The 18151-nt window shown below is 40.2% G+C and overlaps 1 protein-coding gene across 32 annotated transcripts in view; it reads right to left on the bottom strand.

The window, feature by feature from the left end:
• The window catches only part of ANK3 (ankyrin 3), a 689507-nt gene that overhangs the window by 1688 nt on the left and 669668 nt on the right, over positions 1 to 18151 (bottom strand). For 27 of the 32 annotated variants that reach the window (XM_027595995.2, XM_027596000.2, XM_027596018.2 and 24 more), the window contains 3 exons: positions 12262 to 12345; positions 12078 to 12137; positions 10506 to 10586 (listed from right to left, as the gene is read on the bottom strand). In XM_027595995.2, coding sequence (XP_027451796.2) covers positions 10515 to 10586; positions 12078 to 12137; positions 12262 to 12345 — 216 coding nt within the window. In that variant the 3' untranslated portion in view covers positions 10506 to 10514. Of the gene's footprint in view, positions 1 to 10488; positions 10587 to 12077; positions 12138 to 12261; positions 12346 to 18151 lie in introns of all 32 variants that reach the window. The other 5 variants (XM_027596019.2, XM_027596016.2, XM_027596020.2 and 2 more) reach the window with 3 other exon arrangements.

An 18151-nucleotide genomic window follows, 5' to 3' on the forward strand; every position in this document is an offset into this window, starting at 1 on the left:
TTGTGGTTTTCGAGATTGAGTTGGAAAAGACCCTCTTCGAGGGTGCCTGCCATCTCTGATCAGGTCACTTGGGTACTTGGGAAAGCCACCTCCAGCCCTTTGGGCCTCGTCTTATCTATAAAATGAGAAGGCTGACAGAGATGCTCTCTGGGATTTCGATCAACATCAAAATATCAGGGGTCTGGGGTTCTCATGGGCATAAAGGGCTAGGGATACGGAGTCAGGATAGATTATTTCAGTAACATCCGTACGTTTTATAACAAGAGTTCACTCCCCAAAGTGCAACTCATCTTTCAAAAAGGGAGAACAGCATCATTCCTTCATTACTCTGAAACTGCTTTTCCATGCGCAAATTAAAATTAAAGACTGTCTTCCACCGCTGCAAAGAATACTTTTTCCCTCCTCCTGCCCCACATCAGTTGCGGACAAGATTGACTCATTATATTTGAGCTTCTTTATGGGGGCCGCGGACATCTTGTCTTACTGGATAATCACGGCATAAAGTATCAGTGTTTTATAACCAGTCAATACAGTCAAAATAAATCAACAATTTTTGCTATGCACGCTTTCTTCATAAAACAAAATTTTCCTACGTATAGTCCATCCTCCTCTTTCAGTATGAAAAGGTGACACGCTTGAACACCGCCTGAGTACAAGTCCTAGCCCCTAGAGAAAACCTGAGTAAGGCAAGAACAATTTTAGGAACAATCGTGCTCATTCACTGGTAAGCAACAGACCACTTCTACAGGTCTAGGGGCACCTTTAGAACTGTGCTTCTGTTGGGGCCCATGTGTCCTCAGTGACCTTGAGGTTGTTCACTTACCCCAGACAAGTTTCTTTCCCTTTAAGATAGATCACCCAGGATACCTTGGCTCAGGTCAGCGTGTTAGTATAGCACTTCCTCTGCTCTACTAGGTTCTTGCTTCCTTTCTTGTATGAAAACTGTTACTAACCTCCATGCCCCAGGTCACTAATGCTTACAGCCAAGAACATCAAAGTGTCAGTTCCTTCTGGGGTGATTTCAATATTGCAAACCCCCCCCCCCCCCACCGCGCCCAACATGCCTCTGCAGAAGTGGTAGAGAAAGAAAATGACTCATCTGGGCAGGCCGTGTCCCAGAAAGTGGACAAATAAAAGTAAAATCGGGATTTTCTCCCCTCTGTTATTACCACTTATTCCTTATCTTCTGGACACCAGGGTTCTTAGATGGCCCTGTGATAACGTGACCCCAGTGTTCTCCTTCTGTCTTCCTAGGGAGGGTTCTCAGCAATTTTCTCTAGTTGAAGCCCCCCCCCCACTTTGTGCAGCTTAATTGATATATAATTTACATGCCATACAATTTATCTATTGTAAATATAGTCTGATAATTTTTAGGGAATTTATATAGATATGCAATCACTACGACCCAGATGGATTTTGTTTTGCATCCTGTCTTCCAAAAGCCAATCCAATTTCCCAGGTTAATCTTGCAATAAGAAGCAAGGTCTTCCTCTTGTCACCTCAATGAAAGCAAATTTTATCTTTTATAGAAATATTGGATATGTTTCTCTAATTTTTTTTTTAAATGCTATTCATTATATCCATTTATATGCAGGTAGGATTTGGGTGATAGTTCAAAAGAAAAAAAAAAGGAGTGAGTTCCCCTTGTAAATCGCTCTTGTTCTTGGTCATGCAATCAGAGTGTGGAAGGTCATTCATTGGACAAAAGATCTTATACCAAGTACAGCGTTCTACAAAAAGCATGAGCGCCTTGGCCAAGGGACGGTAGGCCTATTATAAAATACTGACCTTGTACAAATTGTGATGAGAGCGCCATCTGATGGAAAAGTGTGAGGGCAGGAGCCATCGAGATGACATTTCAGAAATAGAATTTGAGTCCTCTTCCCTTTTGGGGTTTAGGTAATACAGGAGATAGAAGCCTCTGCATTTAGCAATCTGTCTTTGGGTTTTGCATGCTTTTCAAACCCAAAGATAGTAGAAACCAACTCAGAAAAACAAACATTCCTTTTAGTCATTTCACTATAATTTTTTTTTAATTTTAAGAAACATTTTTCATGTATAGAAAAACAGCTATTCAGTGGATTTTCATGGAAGTTTATATTTTACAGATGAATGTTGTGCTTTCCATATCCATTTTCAAGTCAGGGGTATGCTTGAGCTTCGAACCACCATTTCCTTTATAGGTCCACACACAGTGGTTTTTGGCCCGTAGTGCCCAGCTTAAAAACAAAAATCACCCATCTTTAGCTTGATATGTGAAGCTGTCTGCAGTTCAGCCCCATCAGGCTCAATGCCTATGACTCTTCAGTGAAAAGCTTTGTTTCACAATTTCCAGTGGTTCTCAAACTTGGGTGCATATTAGAATGATCTGGGAGGCTTAAAAAACAAAACAAAACAAAACCCAGTAGCCCGGCTATATCCCATGACAATTTATTTGGAGTTTCTTGGGGTGGAGCCCAACATCAAAAAAACATTGAAAAAAAACTCTCTAGACTATTTGAATGTTCAACCAAGTTTAAGAGCCAGTGATATATTCTAGAACACTGCTTCTCAAAATTTAATGTCCTCATGTATCACCCAAGGGATCTTCAAATGTGGATTCTGATTCAGGAGGTCAGGGTAAACGAAGAGACGCTGCATTTCTAACAAGACCCCCGGGTGATGTTGATACTCCATAGACCACACTAGGAGGAGCTAGACTGCATGTCAGTCATCAACACATGGGTTTCCAACTTCCTTTTCTTTGCTAATGATTTTGTATCCACCTATACTTCTCTTCCCCTAATCTTCATCTATATTAACTCCTCTCTATCCTTCAAGTTTGTGTCAAATGTCATCTCCATGGAAGTTCAGACTGTGCTCTCCCTAAGGAGATCTGCCTTGGCAGGGTAACTCTTACTCATCTTTAGACTTTGCTGGTTACAGCTTTAGGAGAGAAAGCCTTTTCTGATACGCCTTCCTCATAGCCTACCGAGAACGTAGATTTGTTACTCTATTTCTTTCTCTTCCAGCCCATCTCTCTTTCAATCCCTTCTGTCTCTCTCATTATAGAAGTCATGGGGCTAAGAACATTTTTTTTCCTAAGCATTAATTCTAGTTACTTCATGTAATCATAATAAAAACTACAGTGCGGTTTAAAAATAACTCCCAGTTCATGCAGATTTGTTCAACTGCTACCAGTAAGTGGGGCTTTTTTGTTTTTTGTTTTTTTTCCTAGTGACCTGTGATTTTTAAAATAGGGCCAGTTAAAAAAATACAGGGAAAATATTGATCTACATTTTGGTAGTAAAAAACATACAGCACTAATAAAATTGTACAGCTATTATCATTAAATGTTATATGCCAGGCACTGTTGTGGAGTGGCTTAGCTCATTTAATATTAATAACAATAAGGTACTGTTATATCTTCCATTTTACAGATAAGGAAATAGAGCTCAGAGCTATAAAACAAACACAAGTTTGCACACTTAGTACACAGTGGAGTCAGAAACAGAAGTCAAGCCACCTGACTGTAGAACCCTTGCTCTTTACCTCAAAGCCAAGGCTTTTGTTTAATTAGGGATTTTTTTAAAGGGTAAGAAAAACAAAAACAAACTATATAAAAACATATCTACTCCAAATAAATTCAGGGAAAATCTTTAGGAGTGAAGAAATTCAGGCTGCACCTTGGACTTCTGGGAAGCAGAATCAGGAGAATCTGCTGGGTGAAAATCCAGACCTGTCATTAGAGAATAATATGATAAGATTTAGGTAACCCTAGCAGTAGTAGAGGGAGATTTCGCTGGGGTTTCGCTGTCTCTCTCTCTTCATGCAGTAGTAAAGAGGAATGAGAATGCCTGTCTTAATAATTTCCCCTGGAATTTCTCTGCATGTGATATTGATTTACACTTCAGAATACTTTCAGTTATCCCTGATTTCTCAAAGAACGTCAGTGACACTGCTGTTCCAACCTCTCCCACTGTTCCTGGCACCCCTCACATCTTCGTCTACTTGCCACTGATCCAGGCTCGTCGAGGTGCTCTTTTGTGGGTTGTCTTAATTCTACTAACAGCTGAACTTACCCAGTGCTTACTATGGGCTTGCCTGTCGCTATTTAAAGTGATTTACTTGTATTAACTCAGTTAACTCTCCCAACAACTTCTTGAGGTATGTTATTCTTATCCCAGCAGAGGTGAGGAAATTAAGGCACAGAACCAGTCTAAGTTCACCTAGCTAGTAAGCTCACTGGCAATTCCCTCTACTCAGGCCATTTCATTTCTCACCCAAATACCAAAAACGACCGCACTGTGATCTCTAGCCCAGAGTTCTCTCCCTAATCATCGACGAATGTCGAGGGTCCTGCATGTTGATCATCTACGAAGCTACTTCATCACCCAGGCTACGTCAATCCCTGATTTTGTTTTTGTGGTCTGAGGTTCTATGATTTTGTTAAAGAATTACCTATATACAAGCAACCCTGATGTCTTCAACTCTCACCCTTCCCTCCCAACACAGAACCAATCTGTTGGTTTCCTTTTCATTCCCTCTGTCCCGGTTCAGGCCCTCATCTGTGTCTCAGAACCGAGGCCCTTGTGTTCAAACTCTGTTCTCCCTCCACTACTGCTAGGGTTACCTAAATCTTATCATATTATTCTCCTATACAAAGCTTCCAGCGGTACCCCACCGTATCCAGGACAAGGGCCAAACTCCTGAGCAAAGCTCATGTGATTCTCCATACTGCCCTATCTCAAATGCTACTCTTTCTTCAAAAACTAGTTCAAATATGCACTTCGAAGAACCTTTAAAAGATCTCCTCTGTTGGAGGTAATTATATCTTCCAGCGGATGCCCTGAGCATTCTATCTTTTATTACATTTATGTATTTTGATTTGTGTGACTTATGATCATGTGTGCCCCTTGGACTAGACTGTAAAGTTAAAATGGGCAGGAGTTCTCTCAGATAAAAATGTCAAACTGAGGATAATGTCTTAATAACGTTGTACCCTCCCTACCACTTACACAGTGTGTCACAAGCCTTTGCACATAGTAGCTAAGAAGTAAAGGAGCTCCAGGGGCGCCTGGGTGGCTCAGTCGGCTAAACATCTGCCTTCAGCCCAGGTCATGATCTCTGGGTCCTGGGACCGAGCCCCGCATTGGGCTTCCTGCTCAGCGGGGAGTCTGCTTCTCTCTCTCCCTCTGCCCCTCCCCACTGCTCATTCTGTCTCTCAAATAAATAAAATCTTAAAAAAAAAAAAAAGTAAAGGAGCTCCAAATGCACACAGTGACCTACTTACAAAAGCCTGTTAGCTAATCTACATTATAGGAACGTTTCTCTCATCCACTGCCATGAAACTGCATGGACTGAGCTATCCTGAGGTAAGACCAAACAAGTATGCTGGAGGGCTGAGGCCCAACATGTCGGCGATCTTAGATGAGAGGATATAGAAGAGCTTGGAGATTTCTATAAAGGAAGAGGTCAGAGGCAACCTTTTAAACTCTATTCCTGTTTAAAATCTTATTCCTTGGGACTCAATCCTGAGCTCCTTCTTTGCTCCCTTTGACCCTCTCCCTAGATGATCACATCTGTTCTCTGGTATTCAACATTTATATCTTCAGTGAGAACTCTCACATTTTTATAGGTGTGCCCCGACCTTTCTGCAGAGCTCCAGACTTGTGCATCTAATACAGTACTTGGATGGCTCATAAGCGCCCTCAAACCCAAGTCCAAGCCTCAGTGCTGGATGTTCTTTTTAAAACCCATTCTGCTTCCGTTCCCTTCTTTACAGTTGTGTAAGCCAGAAACCTGGGAGTCATTCTCGACTCAACCCTTCTTCTCATCCTCCCCACAAGCTAATCCACCTGTTGATTTTCCTAAAACCACTGCCCAGGTCCTAGCCCTTGTCATGACTTCTGAGCGACCTTCCCCAGCTGCCAAAGGTCTCAACATGTTTCTGCATTATTCTTGTATTGGCACTTGGATTTTATATTTTCAGCCCTTAAACATCTGTCCCATCTCGTTCCCCCTTGCGGGATGAGACATTAGGAAGGGCAGGGACCGTGGAAGTTTTCTTCACCATTGTACATCTCCCTTTCCACTTTCAGACAGGTGGAAGCTCAAATATTTTTTGAAGGAATGAAAAAAACGAATCAACTTTCTGGCTCAGAAGAAGTGTTGCCTCTGGCAAGCATGGGCACTGTTGTCACACTCAGCTTCCATATGGGTGTGAGATCCTGAGCATTTCCCCCAAAGAGGTTTGGGACACAGCTGTTCCACAGTCCTTTATGGTTTATATCTGGGGACCTTCCCTTGCTACAACCTCACTAATCAGCCCTCTAATGGTATTTATGAAGTAAATATTTGGGGATTATGGCTACCTTAAAAATGAAGTTCTGCTTTATTTTAAAAAAGAACAAAAATCTGAGTATTTTCATTGCGTAAAATATGAAGACATTCACTACAATTTGCCTATGGACATCTATTTGATTCAAATTTGCTTTTAGTTCTTTAATCATCATCAAATACTAATTAACTATGAATATGAGTAATAGTTAAGAACTTAGGTTCTGGATAAGTTCAAATTTCATTCTTTTGTTCATCAGCTCTATAGGACCTTGAGTAAATCATTTAACTTTTCTCAGTCTCATTAATAAAAAAGAGATAGTATTACCTTATAGCATTGTTTTGGGGATTATATGTGGTTAAGTATGTAATGATCTTGCCTACTACCTGGCATAAGCAATCATTTGCTATGTCATGACTATTATTCATAAATAATTTTAGTAATACAGCAAAGTTCAATAGAAAGGGCAGTAGGTGGAGAATCAATCATCTTGAGTTCAAGTCCTAGTTCTACCAATCAAGCTGTGTGACAGTAGAAATGTCATTGACCTCTCTGAGTCTTGGAATATTCATCTGTAGAAGGTAGCAAACAAAATTGGCCTGCCCCAGTGCTCGCTTTGGCAGCACATATACAAAATTGGCCTGACCTCTCTAGAGGCTTGTTTGAAGGATTAAATAAGAAAAATATGTAAAAGCAGTTTGTAAACTACAAATCTCTACATACTATGTACAAATCTGTATGGCTATTGTAAGCCATTTGCTTTTCCCTTACATTAAAAATAGGATGGCCGTGACTTGGTATTAAAGAAAAGCGGGTGCAGGGTTCAGATAGCTCAAAATAAAACTGGTTCTAAAATGAAAAATAAAAGTTTTGATGTCACCATCTGAGACTCAGTGAAATTTGGCAGCATTCCATTTGCTTAGTTGTTTTGTTAAAAAAAAAAAAAAGGGCAGGCAGCAGGGCTATAAAAACTCTCAATATATTTGCAAATTGATTTTTCCAGAGCACACATTCAGTGTCCTGGAAATCCAGGTGGTATTCTTGAACTCATTTCCTAAGTTCACTTATGGAAGGTAAATAACCACCCTGGAGAGTACCGCGAGGCTTACAGTCAAATCACTGTTCTTTCCATCTGACGCATTAAGTTTGCTTTAGGCTGGAGTTATTTTCACATTCCTGTGACTTTTCTCTGAATTTCTCTCTTCTTTGAGTTGGGGAGCAAGTGAGCCAAAGCCCTGACTACTTCTTTACGGGGTGGGTTGTCATTTGAAGGCCTCTTGTACATTAGTGACCATGTCCTGTCTGTATTCATTTACTCAGAAGAACCTAGAAGAATAGCACGGTTGTATTTTTTTGGCGTCATTTACTCACAGATACTGGGTATATGTGGCTCTAGAAAAATGGCTTCCGCTGGTGGGGGCGACCTCCTTGGTTCTTTACAACCCAGAGTCTGACGCTGATCGAACCAGCTGGCGAACTTTGAGGCGCATATTGAAATTGACTGAACTCTTCTAGATTCATTTCACGTATCACTTATAACTGCTTACGTAGACCAACTCAAGACTGCAGACTCATGCTTCATGTTTTATGCAGCTACTGTGTGTACATGTGTGTCTTGCCCCAGGTTGGGCTGTCAGGCATGCATGAGAAGTGGGTCCATTCTAGATACTGTGGCACTGATGCCGTGGGTCATTTTCTCCTGTCCCTTACCCTGCCTGAGAAGCAAGCCATGTTGATGTCTCCTGATTCAGCCCTGCCTCTCATCCTCACAGCCCGAGCCAGTGTCTATATAGTTTCATATTCGGTGTTCTGCTCATCCGTGATTGCCACCTCTGGTTCATTCTCTGCTTGCCCCTCGAGCGAGTGATGCAGAATGTACATTCAATCACACCCCACCCCGCCCCGACACTTTGCACAGCTTTCCTTCTGCTTTTAGTGACAGGCCAGAATCCCTACAGAGAGGCTCATGAGGCCTGAAAACTCCCAGCTTTCCAGTCTCTGCCAAACTCTCTGCCAACTAAACTGACCTGTTCTCATGGCTCCTCCCTCCTGCACCGCCCCCCCGCCCCCCACCGCCGGTCTGGTTTTTGCAGGGTGCTGCTATCTGCCTGGAGGGCTACCCTAGACACCGTCCAACTCCCCGCCTCCAGCCAGTCATGTCCCGTGCAGTCTTTTAAATCGGGCTTAAACATTGTTTCTCAAGGAATCCCTGCCTGTCACCTCAGACCCGGGTCAGGTCTTCCGTCAACGTGGTTGAGAGTGTTGGCTCTGGTGGCAGGTTGGTATCCTATTTCTGCCACTTTTAATTTATGTGACATTGGGCAATTTGGGCCCTGTTTCCTCCCTCTGACATTGGGATGATAAGGGCATCTCTCCAAAAGGGTTGGCTGTGAGAATTAAATGAAGAGCGGGGTGGAACACTTGGAGGCGTAATATGTAGTAAATATGATTATTTCCAGAATGTTCTGCAGTTCTTGGTAGTTGTCTCAGTGCCAGTAAATACGGATATGATCAATTAGGATGGGTTAACACTAAATCTCCACAATGTAAGCTCAGGGAGGGCAAGTACCACATGAAGTTGTTTATTAAGAGTTTCTCAGTACCTATGCAGAAAGCCTCATGAGAGGAAATGAAATAAATCTTGGCATGAATAAACACATGGTAAGGTTTTTTGAGAGGGAGGGGTTAGGAATTTATCTGGGCCTGCAGTAACAGGCACATACCCTCACCCCAATCCTAAATCTTGAGGAAAAAAAAAAAGATGTGGTATATATACACAATGGAATATTACTCATTGATAAAAAAGAATAAAATCTTGTCATTTGCAACAACATGGAGCTAGAGAGTATTATGCTAAGCAAAATAAGCCAGAGAAACACAAATACCATATAATTTTACTCATATGTGGACTTTTAGAAACAAAACAAATGAGCAAGTGGGAAAAAAAAAAAAAAGGAAGAGAGAGGCAAACCAGGAAACAGACTCTGAACTATGGAGAACAAACTGATGGTTGTTAGCAGAGGGGAGGTAGGTGGGGGATGGGTGAAATAGGTGATGGGGACTAGGGAGTGTACTTGTGTGATGAGCACCAGGTGTGGAAATACTGAATCACTATATTGTACACCTGAAACCAATATCACACTATGTTAACTAACTGGAATTAAAATAAAAACTAAAAAAAAAAAAAAAAAAAAGGAGTTTATCTGGGCCTTAGTTACCTCACCTACAAAATTTAGGGCAATGAGACAAAGATTTCTCAGTTCCTCACCTCCACACTCAACACCAGGATTCTGGTAATTGGGGGACAGAAGATGTATGCAAGGCAAACTGGAATCTATTTGTTCTTTTCGTCTGGACCAATAGGGCTTTCACAACTGCTCGTACGCAGCCCTCAAGAAATCATGCTACTTCACCTCACGGACTTAGCGAGAAGTTTTCAAATTTCTTTTCAAAGCTCCAACTGCTTTTTCACCTTTCAAGTGACCTTTCCTAACTGTAGCTATGTAGAAAATAATAGGATAATGTAAAATTTAGAAAACAATGTTAAAGAAAATATCCTCATCTATGAAGAAAAGTTCAATTCACACAAAGCTTACGAACCATTTAACTTAAAAAAAAAAATAGTAGTCCATTAACCTTCTATTTAATTTGCTTTGGTTTATATAAGATACACCAAGTAGTATATAGGGATCTCAGTCATTTCATTTAAACTTGGCAACCACTATACTTCAACCAAAATTAAATTGTCAGATGCCGTTCTGCTAAAACGGTGAAAGGCTGGATCTACACACATCTCAGAGCACATCTGTTAGAATTACTTGTTGCCAGACAGTTCTGTTAGTTGTAGAATGCTACCACATTGCACGTTGAGCCTCAGCTCTTTAGAGGAGACTCAAATGTCACTATTTACATTTGCTTCTGCAAACACCATTTACATTTAAATTCCTGACTAATTTGTGAGGAGAAAGTTTATGGACTGTGAACTGAGTTTTAGTGTGTGTATGGATGTGTACATAAATATAAAAATAACTCCAACTTCATACTGGGTATTCAAAGCTGGAATTCAGTGAAAAGGAGAGGGAGGCGGGCAGGGAGATGGGAATCACTTATCCAGTGAAATGAGAGGTTTCATAGGAAGTTAAGGCCGACTGTTGCCGGTATGAACACACCTATCGCCTTGACTAACCGTTTACTGTTATGAATGGCTCTTCTTTTCCACATGCCGGATTTCCTTCTTTGTTGTCTTCACCTTATAACCTTCTCCCTGCTGTAAAAAGGAATGTACCCATTAAGATTTCATAGTAAAAGAGTTTTAGTTATACAGCAGTTCCCATTCTGGTCCCTTGAGGCTGGATTAGGGTAAGTGAAACAGCTGAAAGCATTTTGTCACTTCATGTCCCAAAATACATGCAATCAATCTATTTGGCTTAACCACACAGCCTAGCATCATGGAGGCAAGCTAGAGAGCGCCGTCAGAATGAATACAGTAACATAACTATGCTTCACAAGAACGCAGTAGGTTAGTGATAAATAAAAGGTTAGTGATAATAAAAATAATAGTAATAAAATTTTAAAAAAGGTTAGTGATAAATTAAAAAAAAAATGAGTAGCCTGTTCATTTCTTGTAGTAATCCTCACCAAAGCCCTCAAGGCACCCAAACCCCAATTCTAAAAAAAATTAGTAAATTATAATTTATTTCTTCTTAAGCCAACAGAATTTTAAGGGATCTGTTGTGTCGAGACGAAAGTTTCTCAGGAAAGCACCAATCATGAACTAAACACCATGGAAATGTTGATCTGAGGGACTTTTTTTTTTTTTAATCTGTGGAATTACCAGCCCCCTCCTCTTACTCCAAGCAGGCATCCATTTTCCATAAAACAAGACCTCTCTTCATTGAGCACCAGGGACACTTTTCTCCGGGAGCAAAGCTGTACAAATCCTCCACTTTTACTAACCACTTTATGACAGAAACGCAGGAGCCTTTCCACTTTTCTGAGCTAGTCTTGAGAAATTTTCAGTTCACTTTTTCTTACATAAACACAGGCTATTGGAGTTTCTATTTTCAAAATGAAAAGGGTAAAGATCTGAGAAAAGGAAAGAAATGACAAATAACCAGAGGTGTTTTGTCTGGGAGATGGAGACGCATTTGCTGAGTTACACTGCGCAGCGGTGAGTTTAGTTCTTTCACCTGCACACTGGAAATGGACTGTTATAAACCCAAAGAGGAGAGAACGCCCCTCAGGTTAAGAGGAGGGAATTCAGATTTCCCTGTAGAACATACTGGAAAGGGAAAATGTATTGGGATTTGATGTAAGGATCCTGAACTGAGCTCTTTTGCCGTTCTAACATTTAAACCCTATACATTTGCTGGAAGTGAGCGCCCTCTGTCCTGGTCCCAGGCAGGCAGCAGGTAAGGTAAAGGCGGAGGCGGTGGGGGGGGGGGCGGGGGGCGGGGGGGGCACTGCCCAGGGGGCTGGTGGTGATAGAGGGTTTTTATTCTATTTCTCTTACATGCTCAAACAAGCACATTCTACCCTCCATAAATGAACTTATCTCTGTGAAAACTCTGAAGACAGTAAAAAATATATAATGTTAAAGAAGGTTAAGAAGAAAAGTCTTTTTCCTTGACCCTGATCAAAAGCACAGGTTGTCAAAAGCAGCAAACACTTCAAGCTGCCACACTGCAGATGCCAGCCTGTTAGCAGCATGTTCTAGTGATTATCCTCTACTTTTTCTTTGGCAGCCCCTCTCCATTACCATGTCATCATGTTTTCTGTCTTGTGGGATAGCAATTCGTCTTATTATTTTCCGAGTGATCTGTAGGAAGCAATAGTGAGAAGTAGAGATTTTCCTGTTTTCTATTTTAAGAGGTGACACTACAGCAAACAAACAGTAGGAAATCTAAATTCCAAGAGAAGCATAAAATCCTAATGATGATTACTTTTCTGGTGATGAGGTTGCCTTCTTCATCAGTAAATTGCTCTTCTGTGACAGATTCACCAGGAATGCTTTTTGCTTCCTCTCCCTAAAGGATGTGGCATAGAGATTAGCAACTTACTAGATGGACAGATCTCCACACCACTCCACACACCACACACATGCTCTGCGGATTTTTAGAAAAAGAAAGTATAAATTCTACTTGCTTCTCCAGGACAAGGGGAAAAGGCGGACTCCTCTGATGGTTATTTAGCAGCCAACAACATTCAAAGCACTAAACCTCAGGTATGTAACAAGAATGATGGCTAGCAGCTAACTCCAAGAAGGCAGAATGATAAAACACAGTTATATGTTGATATACGAACCAAAAGTTTTCATTTGTTGAAAAAAATTAGCCAATGATTAGAGCTCTGGTTAGATCATCTCATTTTGATCACAGTGTTTCTTGATTAGTCCTACCAAATCTCTCAAATAATTTTTGGGTTGCATTGTGCTTAATCTAAATTAAGATGGTACCTTAGTCGGGGCATTATATTTATTGCCCTTGTCAGGTTTTGTTTTTTTTTTCATTTAAAAATTCATTTACTAAGGGTAACATAGACTTTTTTATAAGCAAAGTTCAGGGTACAGAGAAAATCTTGTTTATTTTCCTTTAAAACCGAGCCTTTTGTAGGTCAAAATAAATGGGAATGACTCTGATGAAGTGCGTAGTTTCTGACTACTATTTTCAAGTGAAAGGGTCTTCTGTGATGATAGATCATCTAATCTCCACGGCTACAGACAAAGAAAAGATCAGTACTAAAGGAATTTAAAACAATGTTATCTTTCCGTTAGTGACTGCTAACTGATTTAGAAAAGGAAACTGTCAAAGATCTTCCTCTGGTGACTTTAAAAAAATGGAATAAAGTCTTAACTCCCCAAGGCGGGCTCCTATTTTCCAGCTTGGCAGATTTGGATGGCTCCTTAATCTCTCCCTATTGGCTCTATAATTGCATAAGAAAAACCACTCAGCAAAAATAGGGCCGTATTTGCAATATATCACCTTCTAGTGCCACATATAGTTTGGGGGAACAGGGACAAACATCTTAAGTGCAGACCTACTCTAGGGACTTAGTGACCTGCTAGTCAGACTTCTTGTTGAAAAGGTGGCCTGGATAATGCTATAGAACAGTGTACTGCAGTTGTTCACCTGCAGCTGTTTTAGGGAAAATGGCGGATCACAGAGACGACAGCTACATTTCTGGGAGAGCCAGGATTCTAACTCTTTCAGTGTCATTGGTCTGGAAAAGGTAGTAGTTCTGCTAATTTTGTCAGCACCAGCCAATGGTTAGAAAGTTCTATGATTGTTTTATGTCACAGCCAGTAGAAAGGCAGTGTAAAGACTAAAACATTGTCTTGTTTGGCTAAAAAATTCCGTTTTTTCATTCTTTTCTTTTTACAGTGCCTTTATATTCTTACAGATTGTAGGCTGACAGTTCATGATTGGGTAAGACATGGACTCATTTTCTTCACTGTGGTATAGAAAAATAAGATGGGGGGCACCTGGGTGGCTCAGTCAGTTAAACGTCTGCCTTTGGCTTGGATCATGATCCCAGGGTCCTGGGATCGAGCCCCGCATTGGGCTCCCTGCTCAGCCGAGAGTCTGCTTCTCCCTCTGCCCCTCCCCCTGCTCATGCTTGCGAGCGCTCTCTCTCTCTCTCTCTCTGAAATAAATAAATCTTTAAAAGAAAAATAAGATGTTTCTTGCTGCTCATGTTTAGCTCCTTTGGATCTTGCTTATGGTCAGTTTCAATTAGCACAGTTAAGAGGGAGAAGGGAATTGGAAAAATGTAGAGGTCTCATGCTTAAATATACTAAAATCTGCAACAAGTTTTAATAATTCCTGTGGTTGTGAAAAAAAAATTTCATTTTATTTTAAAAGTAAAGGCATAGGGGTGCCTGCTGGCTCAGTCAGGTAAGCGTCCAACTCGATCTCAGCTCAGGCCTTAATCTCATGGTCGTGAGTTCAAGCCCTGCATTGAGCTCCACACTGGGTATGGAGCCTACATTAAAAAAAAAAAAAAGTAAAGGCATGAAGACATCAAAAAAGCCAATAAAAGGTCATGAAAGATTTCCCTCTAGTTTAAAAATGAATAAATGAGATATTTTTTGAGCTAACTCAGGGAAATGTCCGGCTCTTTGCATGTTAGCTAATTTGAGGATCCCAGGAAAACCCAGTAAAACAGAATCCTATTGGATAAGTTATGAATGTACTCTTTAGCAGGGAATGATGCCAGTTAACTGGACAGTCGCTGAGAGGAATGTGAAATAAGGTATATTTATAAACATAGCGAATACATAGAAGAATTTTGATTTATATTAATAGCCTTAGAAAAAAGCAAAGTCCTATTTATAAATAACAAGCCCTATAAGTTGTTGAGATCTACTCTGGCATGTGGGCATTTTCATGTTTCCTACTGAAAATTCATACTGCTTATGTACCGTTAAAGATAAAGATGCCTCTCTTAATCTTAAGTGGCCATTAAATACAGTCAATTAGTGCTTTAATAAGGCCAAAGTAAGTTGCGTGGTGATGTGGAAACTCACTAAAGTGGGGGAGTGGATTAGTGAGGGGTTGATTAGATAAAGAGGGAAGACAGAAAGGAGTCGGGAAACATGGTTTAAAAAAAAAAATCATCCATCTTTAATTCTGTCAAGTATATCAGAGACCAAGTATTACCCAGGAGAGGTCTTTTTTGGGCCTTTCTTTAATGACAGAAAATAATCTCTAATTAGTTCCTAAAGTTCTAGAAAACAGTTTGTACTTTGAACTGAGCAAAAGTTCCCCCCAGGTCTTGTTGATGGCATTATTTTTGGCAATACCACCCCCCCACTTTTTTCTTTCCTATTTCAAAGGAAAATTACAGCACATATGGTGTCACAGTATCATCCCTGGTGGCCACCTTAATGAAGACTAGCTGTTCTTCCCCTTGGACCTCTGCTGGAAGCATTGCATTTCATAATTTTTATTCCTCTGTCCTTGAATAAAAGGAAGGAATAACAGTATGAGATGTACCAATGGGCTCTGATGTCTATAACATTAGGACTTAAACTTTCCCGCCAAATGGGATGGATATCACATTTGTGACATATATAACTTAGCAAGTTACTAAGCAGTATGTGATGGTATAACCCATTATTATATTCTGAGAAACCCACTTGCTGGGCATGTGTGTATGCATGCACATAACGTACATGTACATTTTATATACATATCAATACATGTACATAAAAATAATCTGAAGCTCATGAACAGTGGTTACCTCTGTGAAATGGAATGAGTAGATCAAACTTTATATACTTTTGACTGATGATTTGGGGAAAACTTATATGGTTAGTAAAAAAATTCAGAAGTAGAAATAAAAATACAGCTGAATTATATGATAAAAATTCAGTTATTTGAATCTTACCAAACTTCCCAATAGTTTGGCTGTGAGTTAATGTTTTTGCCTTTGTAATCACTGACTTAGCAAATACTATAAACAACCTCACAGGACTAGTTAATTTACTCAAGCTGCTTCTAAGCATTTGAAACCACCGTGATATTATCAAATTATATAAAAATAAATGGATGTGCTTATAAAATCTAAAACTCCCCCCACAATTAGAAGAGTTTGTTCACTTGGCTCATTCCTTAGGGACTTGAAAATAGTAAACGAAAAACAAAAATTAAAAAAACGAACTTCAGAAGAAATGGGTGAACCTGCATATGAAATCGAAGAGAAAAACCATAAAATTATACTTTCACTCCATCAGTTGTACAAACTGAATGGCTAAGAAGATGGATTGGCCTCGACTTGCAGTCATGAAGCCCTGAGCCCATCTCCTGCAGGTGTGGACACTGCAGCCCAAGCTAGCTCGGGGAGGGACGGAACAACCCCAAAGTGGTTTTCAACTCTGAGAGCCTGAGTGCTAGAGGGCTTACTATGGCAAACAGTCTAAATATGCTGGTCCGGCCCAAGGCTGGACAACCTCCGTGAAGAAGGCCAAATACTCAGCATTCCAGTCCCATCAGATAATTTCCAGGAGAGACAGCCCACGGTGGCCCTGTTCCATGCCACTGGAAACGTTTAAGTGGCCAAGTGCCTAATTTGGTCTAGGAAAAGTTATTCCTTTATAATTTGTTCTAGAAAAGAAAGAACTTAGCAAGGAGGGAAAAGCAGGTAGAAGGCACTGCACTGGAGGGCTGGAGAGCAGGCTGGGGGGTCCCAGACTGCTTGCTGCCCTGCTGTGTGCTTTTGGGTAAAGCCAACCGTTCTCTAGTCCCTCGGTTTTGTCATCTCAGAAAAGAAGTGATTTTAGCATCAATGATCCATTTCCATCCTAACACTCTTCTATTATGCTTTTGGCAGGGGTGTTTTCCGTGTCACAAGTACTGTATACTACAGCAATTTCAAGCTCTTTTAACATGAGAAAGATACCAACATATAGAGTGAAGAGAAAAGCAAGAGAAGTGTGATCCTTTCCAACAGCCCCAAAAATGTGAACAGAAACCAAGTAACTGGATCCTTATATGCGTAATTTCTAATGATTTTTGTGATACCTAATTATAGCTACTTTTGCTAGCTTTCGGTTTTTCCAAGTTTGTTTGATTCGGTTGTTTATACAATGCTCTCTTCACTTATAAAACCCATGCTCTGGTCATTCCACTCAACCTCCCTAAAATTACACTAACTTCAAGAAGTGGGGAGTTGGGGAGAACAGACCCCTCTGTTTTATGAAGCCATCATAGTATAATTTTCTCTTTTAAACCTAAGCTCTTAATAAAAATGTTTATATATTACACATAATTATATATTAAGTTCAAATATATAAATAACACATTCTGACAAAATGGCTTAAAAGCTAACTTGCCAATATATGTCTAGAATTCTAGAAGACCAAGAGAAGTAACCCTCATTGATTTGGTGGGTTTTGTGTTTTTATTGTTTTGTTTTTGTGTTCTTCAGAGTAAAACTTCTTTATCCTCTCCCTCTCACTTCTTTTTTGCAGGATTCTGTTTATTTTCTTCTGCCCTATATAGAGGAGATTCAACTTATATAATGAGCAGCTTTTATAAGGAATGAGGTAGATCTGGAGGCCACATGAGTGAGTATGTCGTATGTTAAGCATAAAAAGCAAGTTACAAATGATATGTCTGGTGCACTTTTTCTGGTCGTTTCACTTTAAAATATCATTTCTTGAAGACGTTGATTCTGGGAAGGGCAAAGCCTGACTGAGCAAAGAGTATATAGTTTTAATTCCTTCAGAAAACCTGTATTAAGTATTTCTTTCCCCTAATCCCAGGGAATGTGTGGGAGGTGACTGATTATGAAGATTTTATAAGCAGGGTGAATACTTGCAAATATGCTGGATACCAAGTAGTAATTTGGCTTGCCTAGATGGAATTGTCAAAGTGATTCATGCTTTTTTTTTTTTTTTTTAATATAGATAGCTGTCCACTGATTGATTTAGGGATAGTTTCAGATTTAGACAAGGACTTACTTTCTTCTCTAATGCTTCCAGAGCCTGAGAAAACCTCTACTAGAGCAGATTTGGCAGATTTTCTTCTCTTCTTTCAACTGATCTACGTGAAAAGTACAAGCAGCAGGAGTTTTAGATACCTAAGCCAACTTCTCTGCTCTCTCATGGGTCTCCTGACACTTTGGAAAGGGATGATAAATCTGATAAATGGTTTTCAATAGATATTTCCCTTCCTTTCCTTCTTTCCAGAGCTGTCAACCAAGGAGCCTCAAGTTATTTGGACCACATTCAAAGGCCTGTGTGTTGAAAATGGCTGCCTGGTTTCTGCAGTCAATTATTCTAACATCAGGAAATTTCTCTCTAAAGACAGAGTCGAGTAATGAAGACAAGCA

Source organism: Zalophus californianus, chromosome 15 (genome assembly GCF_009762305.2).
Source record: "Zalophus californianus isolate mZalCal1 chromosome 15, mZalCal1.pri.v2, whole genome shotgun sequence".
Taxonomy (NCBI): Eukaryota; Metazoa; Chordata; class Mammalia; order Carnivora; family Otariidae; genus Zalophus; species Zalophus californianus.